The sequence below is a fragment of the Osmerus eperlanus genome, chromosome 27 (assembly GCF_963692335.1).
Source record: "Osmerus eperlanus chromosome 27, fOsmEpe2.1, whole genome shotgun sequence".
Lineage (NCBI taxonomy): Eukaryota > Metazoa > Chordata > Actinopteri > Osmeriformes > Osmeridae > Osmerus > Osmerus eperlanus.
Genome location: NC_085044.1, coordinates 5469661 through 5488993, shown reverse-complemented (window position 1 = coordinate 5488993; position 19333 = coordinate 5469661). Strand labels below are relative to the sequence as shown.

Genomic DNA, 19333 nt, shown 5'->3' with positions numbered 1-19333 from the left:
AAATGCGTAGAAAGTAAAAGACGCGACAGGCAATCTAGCTTGTTGGTCCTAAAAAGATTGGCAGTCACCTCATCCAATATGAAGCTGCGAACCAATGGACAGCGTTACTGACAACGACTCTGACCAATAAGAAGTACAGGCACGCGTATTATATGTAATTTACTATTGACTGCCATTCTGAGCAACGCTGGGAACATTTCATTAAAGAGTTCATTCAGTATTAACAGTACGCTATATCCCGAGGCTTTGGGGATCAATAGGCTACGTTATACTCTACAGCTGGCTATCTAAGACTAAACGAAGCAGACTTGTAGATGGTGAGAGATACTAAAACGGATTTATGGTGAACTATAGGCCTATAGGTTAGTCTACACATTTAGCATACGGATGAATTTAAACATTGAGACGAGGATTTTTATGAAACTTTTGCTTCTGCAGTTCATACTGGATCCCAGTACTCCCCTGTTTGCGTTGGAGAACCATTTACCATTTCGAAACCACTATAGAACCAGTTACAACGTCCCACTATGTGCTGTAGGACGAGTGAGCGGCTCTACGATTGGGGCATAATAACGTTGACCGATTTATGATCCAGCCTACACCGCTCAAGACAGTGCGCCCTGTTCCAATCGTAAGTGAAAAGGCGTGCCTCCCCAAAATATTCAACGTATAGTTAAAAATGGGAGGGCACACTTGAACTGAGGTCCTCTATGAAGGTAGGCTGCAGCGTGTGTTTATTGATGAGATGAAAGAAAATGGAAGTGAGAAATGAAACAAAGTAAGGGAAAATATTAGAATCAAGGCTTTGCCGGGGAAAAACCGGGAGGCTGTTAAACGCTGCCACCAGAAGAGGACACACGTTGGACAGCAGGTAAGAAATTAGCTAAATCCTATAGAAAGGGGCGGGTGTTCATATAGTATCTATAAGGCTATTTATAAGATCAGCACTAATACAATGTATGAAATATGCAAACTTCACAAGAGTGTAAGCATGTGGTGCTAATAGAGGAAATATTACTCTAGAGTTTCTTCTCCTATTACCTTCGACTCAAATACACAGGAAAATCTAAAACTTTAGCTATTCTGTCATCCCAGATCAACATCAATTAATTATAAGACAAATTCAAAATGATATTTTGTAGGAGTAGGCCTATAGCCTATGTTCACAGTTTGGTTTGACGATAGTCTTCTCTATTAACGTTCGTATCTGACCAAAAAGACGCGCTGAGCATGACGTGAGAAGTTGCCCATCTGTCATTATTCTCAAAATGATTACCTTCACCCCCAAATTGTTTCAGAGTTTTATCTTTAACTGTAATTAATCTATTATCCTCATGCATCGTTATTTCAAGATTAGTTAGCTAGACTGTGGTCAAGCTCCTTCATAAAACTCTCAATAAACAACATTCCCTTGACATCTGGAGATCTAACCGACCTATAGCGCGCGTGTACATCTTTTGAGTCAATGATTAACAAGAGGAAATGGCCATTTAAACTAAAAACAAATAGATAAATATATATTGTCTGTACGTATGTACATATATTAACGTAATTTGCGATTTCACCGGACAATGTAAAAAAAAAAAATTGTCACTTGTTGGCCCGAACAATGTCCGAAACAGATATATGCCCCCAGTTGTAACAAAGCAGCTTATTTTTTTTAATCAGACGTGGCTCATAATATTAATGTCTTTGACCTTATGAATTTCAAGTTCATATAACCAATTCATACATATAACCTAGTGTTTTGTCGAATTAAATCAGTCATGCTAAAGCAACATCTGTCTGCCACAGAGGTAACAGCATTTGAGCTAATATCACTGGCTAAAGATATGAAGGACCGCGGATTTAGTTCCACTGATGAAAGAAAAACTGTCCTTCTGGCCTGGGTTTTGGAGCCATGTTTAACAAAAGGAGGGCATCCCTTATTGTTATATATACTATTTCAGATGGGCTAAGATAACGCCCATGCGTACCAATAGCAAATGAACAATATAGGCTACATTAACGTGATGACGACATAGCATATTAACGATGTATGATTAATAACACGGTTTCTCGAATTGGTTAAACATGTTTCCAATTTCACTTGGAAATAATCCATAAGAGACTATCTGAGTTCTGCAAATGCTAATCACGGACTATTAATAAGGCGAGCGCTAATGGGAGCATACTATTGCTGATTCACAAAGTTTCTGAAACTATCCCATGTTCATTTAAGACTAAAGCCTACCTATTCTATTAATTGAAACTAAGACGTCCGGATATATCACCTTTATACAAGGCAAAACATGTGGCCGAATACTGTAGCCCTAAATGCTCTGGTTAGCAAGTTCATTTGAAACATCTTAAGCACATGATGACCTTGGAAACATGATTTCCTCGAGGTCCCACTGGATACATTGTGTGTGTGTGTGTGTGTGTGTGTGTGTGTGTGTGTGTAATATCACCCATCTGCAAGCCAACGGTCTGTCTCCTATAAATGTCAAATGTTCCTTAATGTTCCACATTGGGTCACATATTTTTGTGGGTTTGTGAAAATATTGTTGTCAATAATCAGTGATGCAAAAGTTTAACAATTCGATCTAATACAGTTATTTCACTGAAGACCAGTGGTTTACCGTTCAGGAGTGCAAAGTTCCGCATTCTAAGGCCTGTTATATCTAAATGAATATTATTATGTACACTGTGCAATATTCCCTTATCTCTGCCAGGTGATTTTGGTACTCTTAACTTATTGATGTAAAAAATCGAGTCTCAAAATCATAATTGATTGATTTGTTTGTAGAACAATAACATACTTTTCTAAAAACAAATATCCAAAATCTAGATCAAGACCATTATGCCATTTTATAATTACAGTTTGTTTATCTGTTTCGATTGATTCCTTTGCAGAATATGTAAGCCTGTTTTTAAATTTCATAATTTATGGAAGGTAGGCTCGTGCACATTTGAACTTTCAAATATCTTGTATAACACTGGGTGAGGGTGGTCGGTCCAGCTGTATCATGCTGTGTATCAACCCACCCTTGCAGTGCTTAAAGGATAGTGAGCTGGTTATCCCTTGCTGAAAGACAACAAAGTGATAGCATCCTAACTAGCGTGTGGAAATCTGAGCTTGTAGGTGACATTTTCAAAGCGATCGGTAAAACATTGGTCTGTATGTATGACGTTGTGTTTCTCAGTCGTTATGTTTGATCTATATACATGATTGCTAGTGAGAATTACTGGTTTAAGTGTAGGATAGCTTTGTCATCTCCAACGGGGTCATAAGGTCACTGTAGGCAGGAGTACGTATTAACTGCAATACTGTCTCAGAATCGTTCAGTCTGGTTATATTGATTAAATGTAAAATGTTTTTGGCTTGTTGTGGCAACCATATAGACCCTTGCTGATTCTTCAAAATGATTAGAAAAATCAGTTGATGCTGTTATTTGATATTCTTTATAGAATATCATACAGTTACGGAAAGGTTATTGCCTGTATTTTAATAACATACTACATTATAAAACAATATTTAACATGTTGTTCAATCATGTTTTTGAATGATTACAGATGTTTATGAATATTTTCAGTGAAAAGGCCTCCCATCAGGCTTGGCCCCCATCTCTTACACATGCATTGCTAACAACACTAGTTAACTTTCTATTTAAATATCACAAGCACCTGAAGGTGGATTTTAATAATATGTTATTTAGTCAGCAGGGGGCTTAGATTAGAAGCAAAGCAAGCCAAATGCTGGAAAAATTGGAGTGCTACTCTATGCTCATCAACACATAAACCATTTGCTCAAGAAACATTCCAGAGACCCTCCTTACTTACTTAATGGTGCCCCCAATGGACTAACCCTTAACGTAACATGTAGAAACAGTTTGGGGAACATTAATTCAGAATATCCTAAAAGTGTGAATTTGAGTGTTCGACAAATGTTTATGTAGGTCATATCTTACATAATTTACATTTAATCACTATCAAATGGAGGATTTATATTTCCATTCATTGATTCAGCCTGTCTTCCACAGCAATAGGTCTGGATCGGCTTACAAAGACACTTCCAGATGTGATTTGTGATGTCATTGCCAGATGGGGAGGTTTTGGAGGTCCATCTTAAACTGAAAGGTAAGAGACATCACAGTTCTGCTCTGAAATGTTACTACTGAATTACATTTGAGTCTTTGCATGGTGTTTCACAGTAGTGCAGGAGGTCAACACCTAACCCACAATTTTAAATGTCTCTCGCTAGTTTATGCATGAAATGTCACAATGTACATGATGATGATGATGATGATGGAGTCCAGGTCACCATTTCCTCTGCCCCAATTGTCTATACTACAGCACACCTTCTTCATTCATGGGTAACATCCTATCAGAGGTCACGGGTTGAAATCCCATTCCTGTGCTGTTTGTCACTTTGGATTAAAGCGATTTCTATATGATTTATTATTATTGTTATAACATTAGGTCTTCAACGTCACCAAGCAGGCTATGGGAATACCAAGGCACATATGTGTAGGCCATTGTCTGTGTAGGCCATAATTTCACGTGATCCCTTTCACTACTTCAAAATGGCTGTAACTGAAAATGTGTATTTCAACACACTAAACTCTGGATCTTTGCCATGATGGTGAAGGTGTAGAGGTCGAGAGTGGTTTTGCAAGGCTTCAGTGCAAAAGCACACATTGTATACCTTTAGGATTTATATCTTGTTACAAGACAGTTACATATCTTATCAATTATCCACCTTTTCTACTTGCACATTTTAAATAGTAGGCTTGCAGTGTCAGTTGTTTTTATGTGTTAGATGCAGCATGGCTAGTTTTTACAAAGCAATGTTGATCAGCATGATTTCCAGATAGTCTTAATTAAAACTAACGCAGATCAAAGCTAACCGATGTAGTAGGAAGTTTAACAGCTGCTGAACTCTCTAAATCATCTCTTAAAATAGTTTGAATTGAACTGAACAATTAAATTGACCAGTTGTAGACTAAATTTGAAGGTCCCTTTCTATTTTGTCTAAATGGACCTTTATGCATGTTAAAGTTGCAAGACAATTATTTTATTTTGTCAAAAGACATGGATCATGTAAAATAGTAATAGTCTTTGACTATAAATGCAAACACGAGGGCCCAAGTATTTCAGTGATGTGTAAAATGTATCTTGGATTCTAATAGGGAAGTTGTATGTTTGCCAAGCTGCATGTCTGTCCTCAGTTAACCCAGCTACCCATATGGTTTTCGACAAGTCATGGTGAGATCACTGTGTATTCAAGAGTGGAAAAGTATCTGGAGATTGCTTTTAAAAAGAAAAAGAAAAAAGAAGAAATATATACATATATTACATGGATTATGCCAAAACTAACTTAACTCTGTATTCTCTGAAAGAATCTTCATGTCTCATGCTAGTAAACATCTCAAAATACAGAAGCCAAGACTGTACAACTGAATACATAACTTGACAGTATCTGCACAATGGCATTTGTGCGATAAAGCCAGGGTTGCCCCACACAAAGTTAAGACTATTAAGACCCCAAAGTCTTTCCACACCTCATTGTTACTTTTTATTTGAAGCAATAAGGTTTTTGTTAAATTTTATAAAATAGTTGGCAGACTTAATGTAAGCCAGTTTCCTAGTACTACCAGTGCAACCTCAGGAAATCCTTATGTGTTATTTTGTAATGAAGACCAACTGCAAAAAACAACAACTATCCAAACATTTCAAGCATGAAATGGATCACGATTAGCAAGCGATATGCATAATTGACGATAGCTGCTAGCTCTTTAGTATTATTTTTAGCAGGTATGCTGACTGACACAGGCAGTGTTTACAACTACCTACTGTAGCTTTCATTAAAGGAGATTGTGCAACTGAAGATCGTTAGAAAATAAAAGTACTACCTCTTTTGGTGAATGTTGATCACATTCTTACAAATGAATACCCAATGTAAGCAAGCCTAATATTATTAATGTCCTTGTCTAATAGTCTAATAGTAATCACACTTTTGTTGTTGCCCATCTGGAAGCCGAGTTTGGATTAATATTGTCTGATAGATTTTCTCACTCAAGATTCAATGCTGATGTATTTGTGGTATTGGCCCCTTTCTGGTAAATAATTTTGAGTATTTATTGAAGAAAAAAACGCATTAATGGGCTTCTGGCCGCTACTCCTTTCTTGTGAAATGGCTGGCTTTCTCGCAAGCTCCTCTTGCAACACAAAAGTTTATGGTTCAAGTTTGTAAAGCTTATTTTCACGTTGGCAGTATGAGTCGACACATTCTGGATTAACGGTATACTGTATAGTACCTTTGTTTCTTCAAGTCACAAAAATAATTTGTTTTAGTAAATAATGCTAAATGTTTTACATTCATTACACTATGCTACGCTATGGCCAGGAGTTTATTTGATGTATTTATTTATTTATTTATTCATGCCTTCAAACTCACTTCCTGAATTTACTGAATAGAAATAGAATGTGATGTGGAAAAAACATCATACTGTTGTAGTTATGAAGATGGTTAATGATTATGGACTTAAAGATACTTGTAATCACTTTTTGGTATATGCTGTATCATTGGAAACCATATTATTACAAGTTATATTAGTGGAAACCAGATGCAAAGCTGTTGGCTGATTATTGTTATCCCTAAACAATGGTAGGAGACATGAAGCCCAAAATATAAGGTTTAAATAATTAAAGGATGAGTGGGGGAGAGGAGCATGTGTATGCTTCCATAAAGAACCAGGATGCATAGCTATAACTTATGAGACATATTTGTGGCCTTACGCCCAGAAACCTAATGCAGCTGGCTGTTCAAGGTCAGAAAGAGCCTAATTGGAAGAAGTGTCTATGTAGGAAAGTACCTGGTTTGAATCCCCTGAGACAAGGGACGCTTGGTAAGATTACCTAATGTCTATGTAACCAATAAATATCGTACCATATTAACATACAATGGGGAGAAGACTATATAAGTTAAATTGTCCGGAGAAAACTTCAGTCTGATCCCGGGATCACGCTCACGTTCTATTGGGAATCTTTGTTGCCTGAGAACCAATAAAACACTTTGCATCAACCCTGCTGAGTTCCAGTGCTGTTTTTAAATTTTGAGAATTGACTGAAGACGTACAGAGCTTTTGTTTCATCAAATGAACCCCAACCTAGTGGGCACAGGTCGGCTGTTCAGCAGTCGTAAGGACAGCTTTTCTGATGTCGTTTTTTCTTCCAGTCTCATTGAAATCCTTAAGGAATCAGAACTTGCCTGGTGCAAACAGGTAAAATGGTCTGGTTGTATAGTTCTCTTGTACTTTGTTAAAATCAACTCTAGAATCATTGCATACAAATGTGAGAGGTTTGATGAGAACAAAGAGCAAATATTAAAGTAAAGACACTGGATTTAGGTCAGTTGGAAGGGCTTGAGCAGGTCTATTTTTGGTCATATGACATCAAGACAAGAAAATAACCATAATTCAACATCGGACTGATATTGTGTGCCCTCTGTCAACCCTGTTACAATCAGCTTTCAACATGCCATAGTTGAATCTAATGCAAGTGTAAAGTTTATTGGTTTCTCAAGCTCTTGCAGCTAACCCTACTAGCTAGAAACTAGCCAGCATGCCTTTGGCCCAGGCACATTCAATTTGACACTACGTATAGAGTACTCTGGTTAACCATGTTACCAGCTGTCAGAATATGAATATTAAAGATAAGTCATAAGAGCTAATAAGATATCACTTCTGTACAACATACCCTATTTCAGAGGTTATATCCGCTTTTAACACAATGCGAGTAGCCATACAGTTTATTGTTCCTAAATTCGTCTTATATGTTTAACTTATTGTCCTATAGTCTACTGTTGATTCTGACCTGATGTTCTTGAAGAATGACATGGCTGATTGTAACATAAAATGTGTTTGTTTTTTTCCTAAGCCATGTGAATGATTTAATCAGGCCTCATAAAACCATAAATGGCTGTCCTGAATTTTATTTACAACTCTACAAGGTCTTGGTAGTGTATAGCTTTTGGATTTTGTTTATGTGCAGCCCAATGACAGAGCACTTTGAATGTAGGATGAGGAGTGATTCCCCCCCCCCCCCCCCCCTCCAAGCTCTCCAACATGACGAACACTGTTGCTCTTGATTCTTTCCCTTCCTAAAATTTTTCAGTTGCTATGGTCACCTGTGCCAAAAAATAATAAGTCTCTAATTGTTCAAATATCTGCTTCAGGGTTGGAGCATTCGTGAGACTATCACATGAGTAGTCAAATGGTTCATCATCTGAACAACTAATTTCTAAAAGCGTAGAATAACGGGGAACAAGTACTACTCGATTAGTGTTTCTGCAAATAACATCCTAATACTGACTGCATTTTCAGTGCAAAGTGGTCTGATCAATGATTTATGACAGTCTACTGTGGCATTTGTCTTGACGATAAATAAAGTAGGTTTTATTTAGTATGTTGTAAGCTTGAAAATATAAAAAAGTGCCTTAAAGATTATTATACCTTCTGGAATCTGTAATAGTAGTGGATGTGTTTATGACATGAGGTGATATAGCTGAGCATGTTGTCCAGCCAACAAATTTGCTACCGTTAGACAAACCATGTACACTTGTGTCCTGATGATTTGAGGTCATGTGTAATTAAGTCTGCTCTTGGTCATGGATATCCCCATCATGGTAATATAATTGCCAAGAAATTGGGTCCCCTTTATGAAAGCCAAAGTAGCTACATCCCAGGCCCATTAGCCACAAGTGCCATCATGTCTTAAAGAATCATGGCCATATCGCAACCATTGTATTATATATTGCTATTTGTGTGCTAACACCTTATTCCACACAGCCCTTCATCAAATACCATCATTAGCGATTTGCTTCATCCCCTTCTTTTGTCAACTAATTTTGGATCACAGGCCTGATGCTTTGTTTGAGTCCAAGTGATCGTTTAGACTGAGTGATGCCCAACATAACATAGAAATGTTTGTGTTTAAGCAGTGCAGGTGTTCAGTTAATGTTGTTTTTAAATGTGGTTGATTTTACACTAGGTCCAGTGGCACAAGTCAAAGGTAAATCAATTACGGCAAAAATGTAGTGCTTGTTTTCCACAGATTCTACTGAAGTGTGTTTTAGGTGCATTAAGCATATTATCAGGCAATTCTGATGTTTATACTTAACAGCACAATAGCTGGATTTTAAAACACTCCACAGTAATAAGGCATGTAGTGCTTTATATTGTTCATTAATTTAATTAGCCAACAGAATGCTGTGGGCGAGAATTGAATATTAAATTATGAAATATTTAATTGTTTTGTGTTCAGATGAGACCAAATTTGAATTCTGTTTGGTTTATTACCAGTTTGAAAGGTCACGGCTGAGGTGTGTAAAATGTAGAAGTTATTTTGAATTATGAAATTCTAATAGTACTCAGTACTTGAATAGTGGAACGGTATCATATACTGGAGCTTGGTTGGTTGCAAATATGGAAATGGAAACATAATACATGAACCAAATAATTCAATGTGTGTTTGGATGTTTCCCTGAATTCCAATTTTTTTTATCAGATTAAAATTCTGGGCAAAACAAACTGTAGTTTATAAAATGTATGGTTGAAATTGAATAGGAATCCAAATTATTTTCATATTAAGAACATTCATTTATGAAATCTTTTCCTAAATAAATGTTTCCTGAATCATACTTATTGTTGCACCAACAACTAGCAGTAATACCACGACTGTCTATCTTCTTCATGAATAATGGGGTTAGTGTAAACTGTGTTCCTGATTAATCATAATCATATAGTATAACATGCACTACAGATGATCACAATGCCAGAGTAAACCCTTATCTCTTTTTGTGGGCACAAATGAGGAGAAAATGTATGCCTGTACTGTGTATTGTAAGTCAAATTTGCATATTCAAGATGTATATTATTCACATGGCTGACACCGTCTCTTTTCACAAGCCTTCCTCTCATCTCTGTCCTCCACCCCATCCCCCTAACCCCACCTTTTCATTTTCCCCCTAGATTAAACTGATTTCCAAATTCGGCACAGTGTATTTTATGAGGTTGCCAACTAATTAAGGCAGCCGTGATTAACCTGAACTCAGATTGCCGATGCTGTTCTCCTCCTATCTCTCTCCTTCTCCGTGGTCTTTGTTGTGGCAGTAGGGCATGGCACTGGCAGTCTGGAGCATTGTGTCTGATTTCTAGCAGACAAACTGACCTCTGGGGACGTATTGACAGCTAACTCTACAGAGACAGGCACACAGTGCAGACAGAAAGAGAGAGAGAATGAGAGAGATGGAGAGAAAAAGATAGACAAGGAGTTTTTCAAAACGGTCATATCAGTCTCAAAAATATAGTTAAGATTTCAAGAAATACGAATATCTGTAACTATATTGTGGGTCTCCTAAGGACAAGGGCAGCAAGAAACACAGTACAGTGTTTGCCAGAGCAATAAGGAGTGAAAGAAAATGGCTGCCTCCAAAAAGGATCTAATTAATTTTGAAGGATCATCAGCCCCTTTCGTCCAAGGCGGGGAAGGGAGAGGGGTGTGGGGGAGGGGTGTGTGTGTGTGTGGGGGGGGGGGGGGGTGTGTGGTGGGGGTGGGGGGGTGAGACAGACCCCTGGACTGATTAGCATTCACTGCAGGTAGGAACTGGCTGCTGCTCACCCACTGTGTCACAGCTAAAATGGAATCACTCTAGTGAGTGGCAGTCTGGGCAGTTGAAGGCTGCTTCCCTCTGGCCGGCTCTTTTGTCGCCCATATTCACCTCACTTCACCCCTCAGACAGGTGCATTTACATGTCTAGAATGCGACCAAAGCCAGGCAGGTAATATACGTATTTGTTTGTGTTGACTAAAGATATTACCCACAAAGAGGCCTTTGGCATCAGGTCACAGTCATCTGTCCCTTACCAAACATGCGATAGAAAATCATTTATTAAATAGTTATTTGTAGTTTATTTTCAACACACGATAAATGTGTACTGTGTGTGTGTTGATTTCCAATAAACAGTTTATTGGGTTATACATGCAGCCTTTGATATCACCCAGTGTTGTGAAATATTATTGTGCAGGAAATTAAGCTTGCTTTACCACCAGTATATGATAACACCCGGAATGAATGTAGTGAGTTAAGTATTTTAGTCTCAGCACAAAACAAAAAAGAAAACGGAATGTTCTCTGTTGAAAATGTTTACATTTGATTAATTTAGCAGATCCAATCCTTCAATCCAGATTGACATACATCTATCATATAGAATCTATATAATATAAGGCAAAAGATCCCAGATCTAAATTGCATAGTTTGGAATAGTCTGTATTTACATTTAATATAGATATGCATGTACAAGAACACATTAACACACACACACAGCATGATGTGCAATAGTTAGTAGGCAAAGATACCATTTTAAAAATATATGTTTTAAAACAGGCCAAGACAATCAGGAGCATTAAACCAATCTCAAGTGCAACTGAATATAACAGCATTAATATAGACAATTGTATGCAAACACATTATTCCTGTCTTTGCTTTTTCTTTCCCAGTCATTAACATTGTCCTCCACATAAAGTTGAAACTGTACCAAAGGGCAACACATATTTGTAGTTCCAAATCATCAACAGAAACCATCATTTGAGTCAGTTTCCCCCAATGTTGTTATGGACTATTTTTATGCTCAAAATGTGTTACAGTATGTTCGGCTGCATGTATCTTGTATGTATAGCTTTTTTATGAGTGCTTGTAAACCTGAGAATCACATGCCGCATGTTGTTGAATGCTTGTCTTGTGTTAGTGCATGAATGCCTTATGTGTTGTGTTATTATATATATCTGAGGCAGTCGTGTCCTGGCATCCTGGTCTGACTGTGCTGGACTGCCATGTCTTATCAGTATTGATTGCAGATAAACTGAACGCATACACACATTCACACAAAGAGAAGGGGTATAGGTTCTTGTTTGTGTTTGCCAGCTTTATTTGACGTTTGATATTTTAGGTATGCATCACAGGCACTTATGGGTAAACATTAGACTTAGCATTAGAATGTATTGGTTGTAGCAGATATGATGGACAATCTGGTAAGGCAATTAATACTATCAAATTATGTTACAAGAAAAGTTTAAAAATAAGAGATGCTAAAGTCAGTCAATGCAAGTTACTAGATAAGTTATATCCCTGAAGGTTGGATGGATGAGGGAGGGAGGCAGAAAAGTTATAATTGTATAATTAATCAAATGGTCTACAGAAAAACAACACCTGTAGGGTTCAGATAATCTGAGATCCGTTTCTCATCTTAGATGAGAAACGGTCACATTGAATATCTGATTATTCTTGGAGTGAACTGTAACTGCCTTTAAGTGGAAAATAATAAAGACACATGATAGACACATAATAAGAAAAAATAAATACACCCTCATGCCTGTAAATAAGACCCATAGACATCTCCATTACAGATATATTTTGATATTAGATATTGCATGGAAAACCATTGGAGAAGTATTTATTCCTCTTATGTTGACCATGTAACACATACGATGATTCATTGATCTTTTTAAATACAATCCCGGATTAAATTATTATCAAGGTAGGCCTAAATAAGGTTATATTATCACAAATAAGAAATGTCTACAGAATTCTATGACAAATAATTGAGTGAACACGTTACATCTAAATGGGCTACTATTAAAAACAAGATTTTATTTATGTGGTAAATTATGGTTTGTGAAAATGACTAAATGTAAATGTAACTAATAAAAAGGTTTGGCAGGAAAAATAAGTTAAACAATTAAAAAGGTGAACATAGAGTATCTTTCAAACTAGCTGCTGGACAGTTGTCATTGTATTGCACGAGTTAATGAATTAGCTGCAGTCCTGCACAGAAGTAGATGGAATGTGCAACTTGACAACTTCCCAGATGTGTAGCCTATGCTTCTTTGGCTTTGCCTATGTACAGGTATTTACAATGTGAGTTGGTGTACCAAAGGGGTTTGCTTTGTGAAATGGTGGAGATGGTTAGTTTGGGGGGGATTTTGAATGGAAGTGCTGACCAAACCATAACGATGTGGGATATCGAAGTAACAAGACACATTGCAACCCTAGGATTAAAGGGTTGAATTCCAAAAACGGCTTGGCTTTAGAGAATCGTAGCTGACCCCACGAGAACATGTTCACCAAGGACAAAACACTCCCAACAGTAATGGCACCGATCCTTCTGAGCATGAGAGGAGTTCACAGATAAGATAGGGAAAACGGAGGGCTTAGCGTTAATATCGTTTGAGACAAACAAGGCTTCAATGCAGTTAATAGCCTTGAATTGTGGGTGGATGAGGTAGGAAGAAAAGAGAGATGCTCACTTCTAGTCGGTTGACAGCAGTTACAGAGATAACAGTTACTCCCTACCTCCCTTAAAAGGAGAGGGCAGAGAAGTTACAATGATCTTACTGTCTCCAGAAAACACAGCTGATCAAGGGAACATGTCAGAGAAAGTTTTATATAAGAAACAGTCATACGTTTAATATTTAATCACTGAATGCATGCTGGTTCTCAAGCTGCCATTGTGGAAGGCATCATGTCTCAACCAACAGTGTCTTTTGTGGCTTTGCGAAATCTCTCTCCCAAGTGAAGGTCAGAGAGCTCATTTTATAGGATGAAGCAAAACAATACATTCCCCTACAGAGGCGTACAACAGATATAACGAGGCATGGTTCCAGCTAAGCATTCCACTAAAGACACCACCTGTACTTGCCTTGTTAACTACTGTACCACTCAGACGTTCTCTCTTAGAGGATTCTCTACTGTAGTGGACACACAAACTCCGGACCCTACAGGTTACAAGGAAAGGCATTGATTTAGGAGATGTGTGCATACAGGCTGACCGTTCACATACAGAGGATGTGAAAAGCTCTGATGCCTTTTCATATGAATTCACTGTTAATAGTTCTAATCATCAGCTACTGCATGGGCATCTCCTGTAAGACATCAGTACACAAGAAGATAGATTCTTTTCCGACCTAAAAATAGGACAATCTGGACATGTCAAGATGGAATGTGAATAGATGTGTTGGAAGAATGCGGTGTTCCTGACCAGTAGTTTAGTTAACTGCTAAAAGGATATTTGGCCCTCTGACCATATGATTTCCTGCCTTGAAATACAATTGGCAGTCAAGTGTCCACTAAACAGCAGTGGGATATGTCCTGCCGGACAAGACGTTCCCTGTATTGTAATTTCTTTCACACAGGTCATACTGAATTGACCCCACATATTGCTGATTGGAAGGCATCAAATTGAGTGATTTAAGAATACATTGCTTATGGAATGCTGTTATTTATCCCATTATTTTACCCGAGCCTTCTTATCCTCAGCATCCACACATACATACATTTCCATTCACGAGCAGAGGTCAGCAGCATACAATACAAAAGTGTGCGTAGTAAAGTGTGGCAGAAAAAGAAAAATCAAGGACGACAAACGCACTGCCCTGAGAGCACCACACTCCCACACGACAATGTGTCGCTTTACGTATCGCCTCTTTCCTCTTCACCCAGGGTGGTACTGAAGGAACCACTGTGGCAGAACGACGCATGAATCTGGCCGAGACAACTGAAGGTATAGCCCAGCACTGGTCCCTCACCGACACCACCAGCAACCTGTAGCACAACCCGTGCCTCATCACTAGCCTCATCTACATCTTCCCAACAACTTGTCATCTGACTGTGAGTATTCCCCGGTGTGTGTGTGTGTGTGTGTGTGTGTGTGTGTGTTGTGGGCGGATCCACACTCGGAGGCAGCCTGTCAGGATCAGTGTTTTTGGGAGAGGATGGATAGGCATGATTTTCCAGCTGGAGCTCAGCCTGGTGTTACTGGAACAGTTCACCTGCTGCCCCTGTATTTTTGCGTTTACGATTTGGTTTCCCAGGAGTCTAGAAGTGTAAATGGATTCTACTTTGTCTTTTAATCTCCTCAATTTGAATGTACAGATGGAGGTTCACAAAGGCCGATAGGAAATGATACAGGGAGTTTATCCACCGTGGCAGAGATATGCAACCACATCCCAGTTACACTTTGCAGTGGACCAAAATGCTATGCAGATCAATATTTTTCACATAACATTATCTGGTTTCAAATGTGTTATTTGTCTGTTCAGTATATGAAATACTAATACACACAATTCAACAGCTTTTCTGGGGTATTGACAGTAAAGGCCAAATGCATTTCACATGTGAGATTGCACTCCTGAGTTTCATACACAAATGTAAGCACTGTGGCAAAAAAAAGAAAAAGTGACACCCAGATGTAAAACAGTACTGGTTCAAGAGCCTTTATGCACAGGATGTGGGATGTGTGGTTGAATGAAATTATGTAAATTAATGATTATATGCAAAGAGGGGGAATCTCATTGAAGAAGGTGAAGAGGATTGTGAAACGAAATAGTTGATCAACTGAGCTGGAGGGTTAATACAAAGCAGTTCCATTATTTGCTAAACAATGTTGTTCTGCTAAGAGATTTGATTTAAAAAAAAAAAATCCTCACATCACCAGGATAAACAAAACAAACAGTATACAAATGTTTTACTCAGGCAAAGCTATGGAAATCCATTGTTTTTCATTTAATTTCCATGGTTTTCCAATCATTATTCAACAACCAATGAGGGAGCTTTGCTCTCAAATTGTTTTAGGCTCCTTACTATCTAAATTTAGCTTAACCAATGCATATATATCGAGTTCTACGCTTTCGTTACTGAAATATGTTGCAATCCATTATATGGTTGGCAGTAGCTTCCTAGACCAAATTGTCATCGATAGACTTTATCATTCACTCTGTTTAACTGTTCGTACTCCTTCACCACAGTGTCCTAAACCTTGCTCGGTCAAATTGGTAGGGTAGAAATATCAGCTTTAATAAAGCTCATTTGTGTCACGTCCAAAAATGTGAGCACAATCACATCACGGTAGCACATGTGGGCCTTATAAATAGGTCGTTTAAGCCTATAGCACCACCTGCTGGGGGGATGTTGTCTCAAATCAAATGGCTCACTGTACATGTAATACAATTCCTAAGTAGGTGGGAACCATCTTGATTGTCTTGGTCTCCTGCAACAAATGTCAAGGCGCCTCCCGGTCTGTTTGACGAACTTGTTATTGTCTCTATGTTGACTTTGAATCGTTTTACTTGCATGATTTTATTGAATGAATTTGGAATTTCCAAAACCTTTTCTTTTATTATTGATGTACAGTATATTTAATTAATGTGCACAATGTGCTAAGATAAGACATCATCAGAAATGAGTCACGCAAAATGGTAATTTCTGACTGCGCTTTTTGTTTTCGTTTGACCCCAGGTGACATTAGTTGCAAGGGGATGACCGAGCGCATTCATAACATCAACCTCCACAACTTCAGCAATTCTGTACTTGAGACCCTCAATGAGCAGCGGAACCGCGGGCACTTCTGTGACGTGACTGTTCGGATCCATGGAAGCATGCTGCGAGCTCACCGGTGTGTGCTGGCCGCTGGGAGCCCCTTCTTTCAGGACAAGCTGCTCTTGGGCTACAGCGACATTGAGATCCCCTCCGTGGTCTCAGTGCAGTCCATCCAAAAGCTGATAGACTTTATGTACAGCGGCGTCTTGCGGGTGTCTCAATCAGAGGCCCTCCAGATCCTCACTGCCGCCAGCATCCTGCAAATCAAGACCGTGATCGATGAGTGTACCCGTATCGTGTCCCAGAACGTGGGCCTAGCCGGCCCGGGGGGGTTTCCCGTCGTCCCAGTGGACTCCGGGCAGGACACCCCCAGAGGCACTCCGGAGTCTGGCACGTCGGGGCCGAGTAGCGACGCCGAGTCGGGATACATGCAGGCCACGTCGCAGCAGGACCGCTCGTACACGTCCCTGTACTCCTACCCCGGCCTCTCGCTGCAGAACGGCACCCGCGAGCGCACCCACTACGTGGGCGGCATGTCGGCCAACTACGACCCGGCGCTCGCCCCGCAGAAAGACCAGCACGGCCAGGACCCGCCGTGGATCACCCGCATCCACGAGAGGTCCCAGCAGATGGAGCGCTTCCTGTCCACCGAGACCACGCACTGCCGCAAGCAGCCCCGACCGGTACGCATACAGACGGGGGGCCTGCACATCAAGCAGGAGGCCGAGGACGAGTACGGCGGCTGCTTCGGCGGCCTGGAGGACTGCGCCGAAGACACCGACCACACCGAGGGCGTCGAGAGCGAGCCCAAGGGCGAGAGCTTCGACTCGGGGGTGAGCTCCTCCATCGGTACCGAGCCAGACTCCGCCGAGCATCAGCACTACCTGCTGGGCTTCGGGCGGGAAGGGGTCCACGAGGGCCACCCCGACGGAGGGGGGGGGGGGGCCGGTGCAGATCGAGGTGGACGACTCGTCTCCGGAGCAGGTCCACGACGTGGAGGACGGCGGGACGTCCCACAGCACTAGTGACGGCGGGATGCATCCACTGCCCAACCCCATCGTGTCCCCGTCCCTGTCAGGTGCCCAGCACTACATGCGCCAGGCCGAATCACACACCAGCAACCTGAGGATGCCACTCACCATGACCAGCAACACCCAGGTGATGGGCACCGCTGGAAACTCCTATTTGCCCACGCTCTTCGCCACGCAGTCGTCAAGCACCAACAAACCCTTTCTGTTCAGTCTCCCCCAGTCCCTAGGAGGCCAGCAGACTCAGTTTGTTGCCGTGCCGCCCCCCTCTATGGCCCCGTTCACCAACCAGATGTCAATACAGGCCCAGCAGCAGCAGGCGGCGGCAGGGCTGGGGCCAGGGGAGAAGAAGCCCTATGAGTGCACTCTCTGCAGTAAAACGTTTACTGCCAAACAAAACTACGTCAAACACATGTTTGTCCACACTGGTGAGTAACGGTCTCATTGCTTTGCCCGTTCACATGTACGATATGATGTCTGAATGTGATGTGTGAAATTGATTTGACTGTTCTTCAATTCACAACATGGTTATTGGTTATTCATTTTTATTTCCAAACTAAAAAAGTAATAGACGAATATAATGGTAATAAAATAGTAATGCTAATAAATAGACTCAATAAGAAAGTTTCATTTTTGTGAAATAATCTTTGACATTCTGCCTACGTATTTGCAGTTGTACAATATGCATACATATGTATGCCAATCAAAATATAATGCAGCCTGAATACAGTATTAATGCGTTTTGGAATGAGCACTGCCCTTTCACATCGCCTCGGTCAAGGCTAGATTGGCAGAGCCGAGATACACTTTTCGCAGCGCTACCGTTTCTCTCAATGTTTTTTTCCTCTCACATCCTTTTGCTGCTGCCTCGTGCCTTTGTCCCTAATCCATACAACTTGTGTGCACATCCAGGTGAGAAGCCTCATCAGTGCAGCATCTGTTGGCGCTCGTTCTCCCTGAAGGATTACTTAATCAAACACATGGTCACGCACACGGGCGTGCGCGCCTACCAGTGCAGCATCTGCAACAAACGCTTCACCCAAAAGAGCTCCCTCAACGTTCACATGCGGCTGCACCGCGGCGAGAAGTCCTACGAATGCTACATCTGCAAGAAGAAGTTCTCTCACAAGACCCTGCTGGAGAGGCACATGGCCATGCACAGCGCCGGCGGCGGCGCCGTGGCGGGCCTGTCAGGGCCGGCGGGGGCCGGCGGGCCTGTTTCCATTCCTATGCCCATGGCTGTTCCCGAACCTGGCGCCGGGGTGGTGGCCCTGGCCATGCCCATGGGGGGGAGCGCCGGGGTAGGGGGTGGGGTCGGAACAGGAGTGGGTGTGGCTGCGGAGGCAAGCTGCCAAGAAGGGACCACCTACGTGTGTTCCGTCTGCCCTGCCAAGTTCGACCAAATTGAGCACTTCAATGACCACATGCGAATGCATGTCTCCGATGGATAAGTACAAAAAGATACAACTTCTTTTAAAAAGAATGAAAAAGAAAAATGGCACTAGATTTTTTTTTCTTTTTTTCGGGGGGGGGGGGGGGGGGGCATGAAGAGTAATGAGTATAGACACTGGCACATTAAGTTTCCCAGATAAGAGGTGTTTTTGTTATTCTAAAAGAAAAAAAGATGGTGGCCTTAAGGCTTTGTAGTTTGATATTGATCCACTGGATGGATCCGAACTACAGGCCTCTAAATGTATGCTTTCCTAAAATACTGATCTACGTGTTGAACACTACCGAAAGGCCTACGAAAGAAACACACACACACACATACAAACTCACACACCTATATAAAATATAGATATGTTTGTATGAGTTTACGTGTCCATGAGTGTACTGTATGTATGTACTGTGGTGTGTGAGTGTGTACGTGTGGTGGTTGTGTGTGTGTGTGT

The 19333-nt window shown here is 40.6% G+C and overlaps 1 protein-coding gene across 1 annotated transcript; it reads left to right on the top strand.

Moving 5' to 3' along the window:
• The first annotated feature begins 212 nt into the window (after positions 1 to 212).
• zbtb20 (zinc finger and BTB domain containing 20) lies at positions 213 to 18981 on the top strand. Its single transcript, XM_062453220.1, is given in 6 exon segments — positions 213 to 871; positions 4023 to 4119; positions 14539 to 14706; positions 16333 to 17300; positions 17302 to 17869; positions 18354 to 18981. Coding segments are annotated over 3 exon segments (2055 nt in total). The 5' UTR covers positions 213 to 871; positions 4023 to 4119; positions 14539 to 14706; positions 16333 to 16352; the 3' UTR covers positions 18893 to 18981.
• Positions 18982 to 19333: the final 352 nt, after the last annotated feature.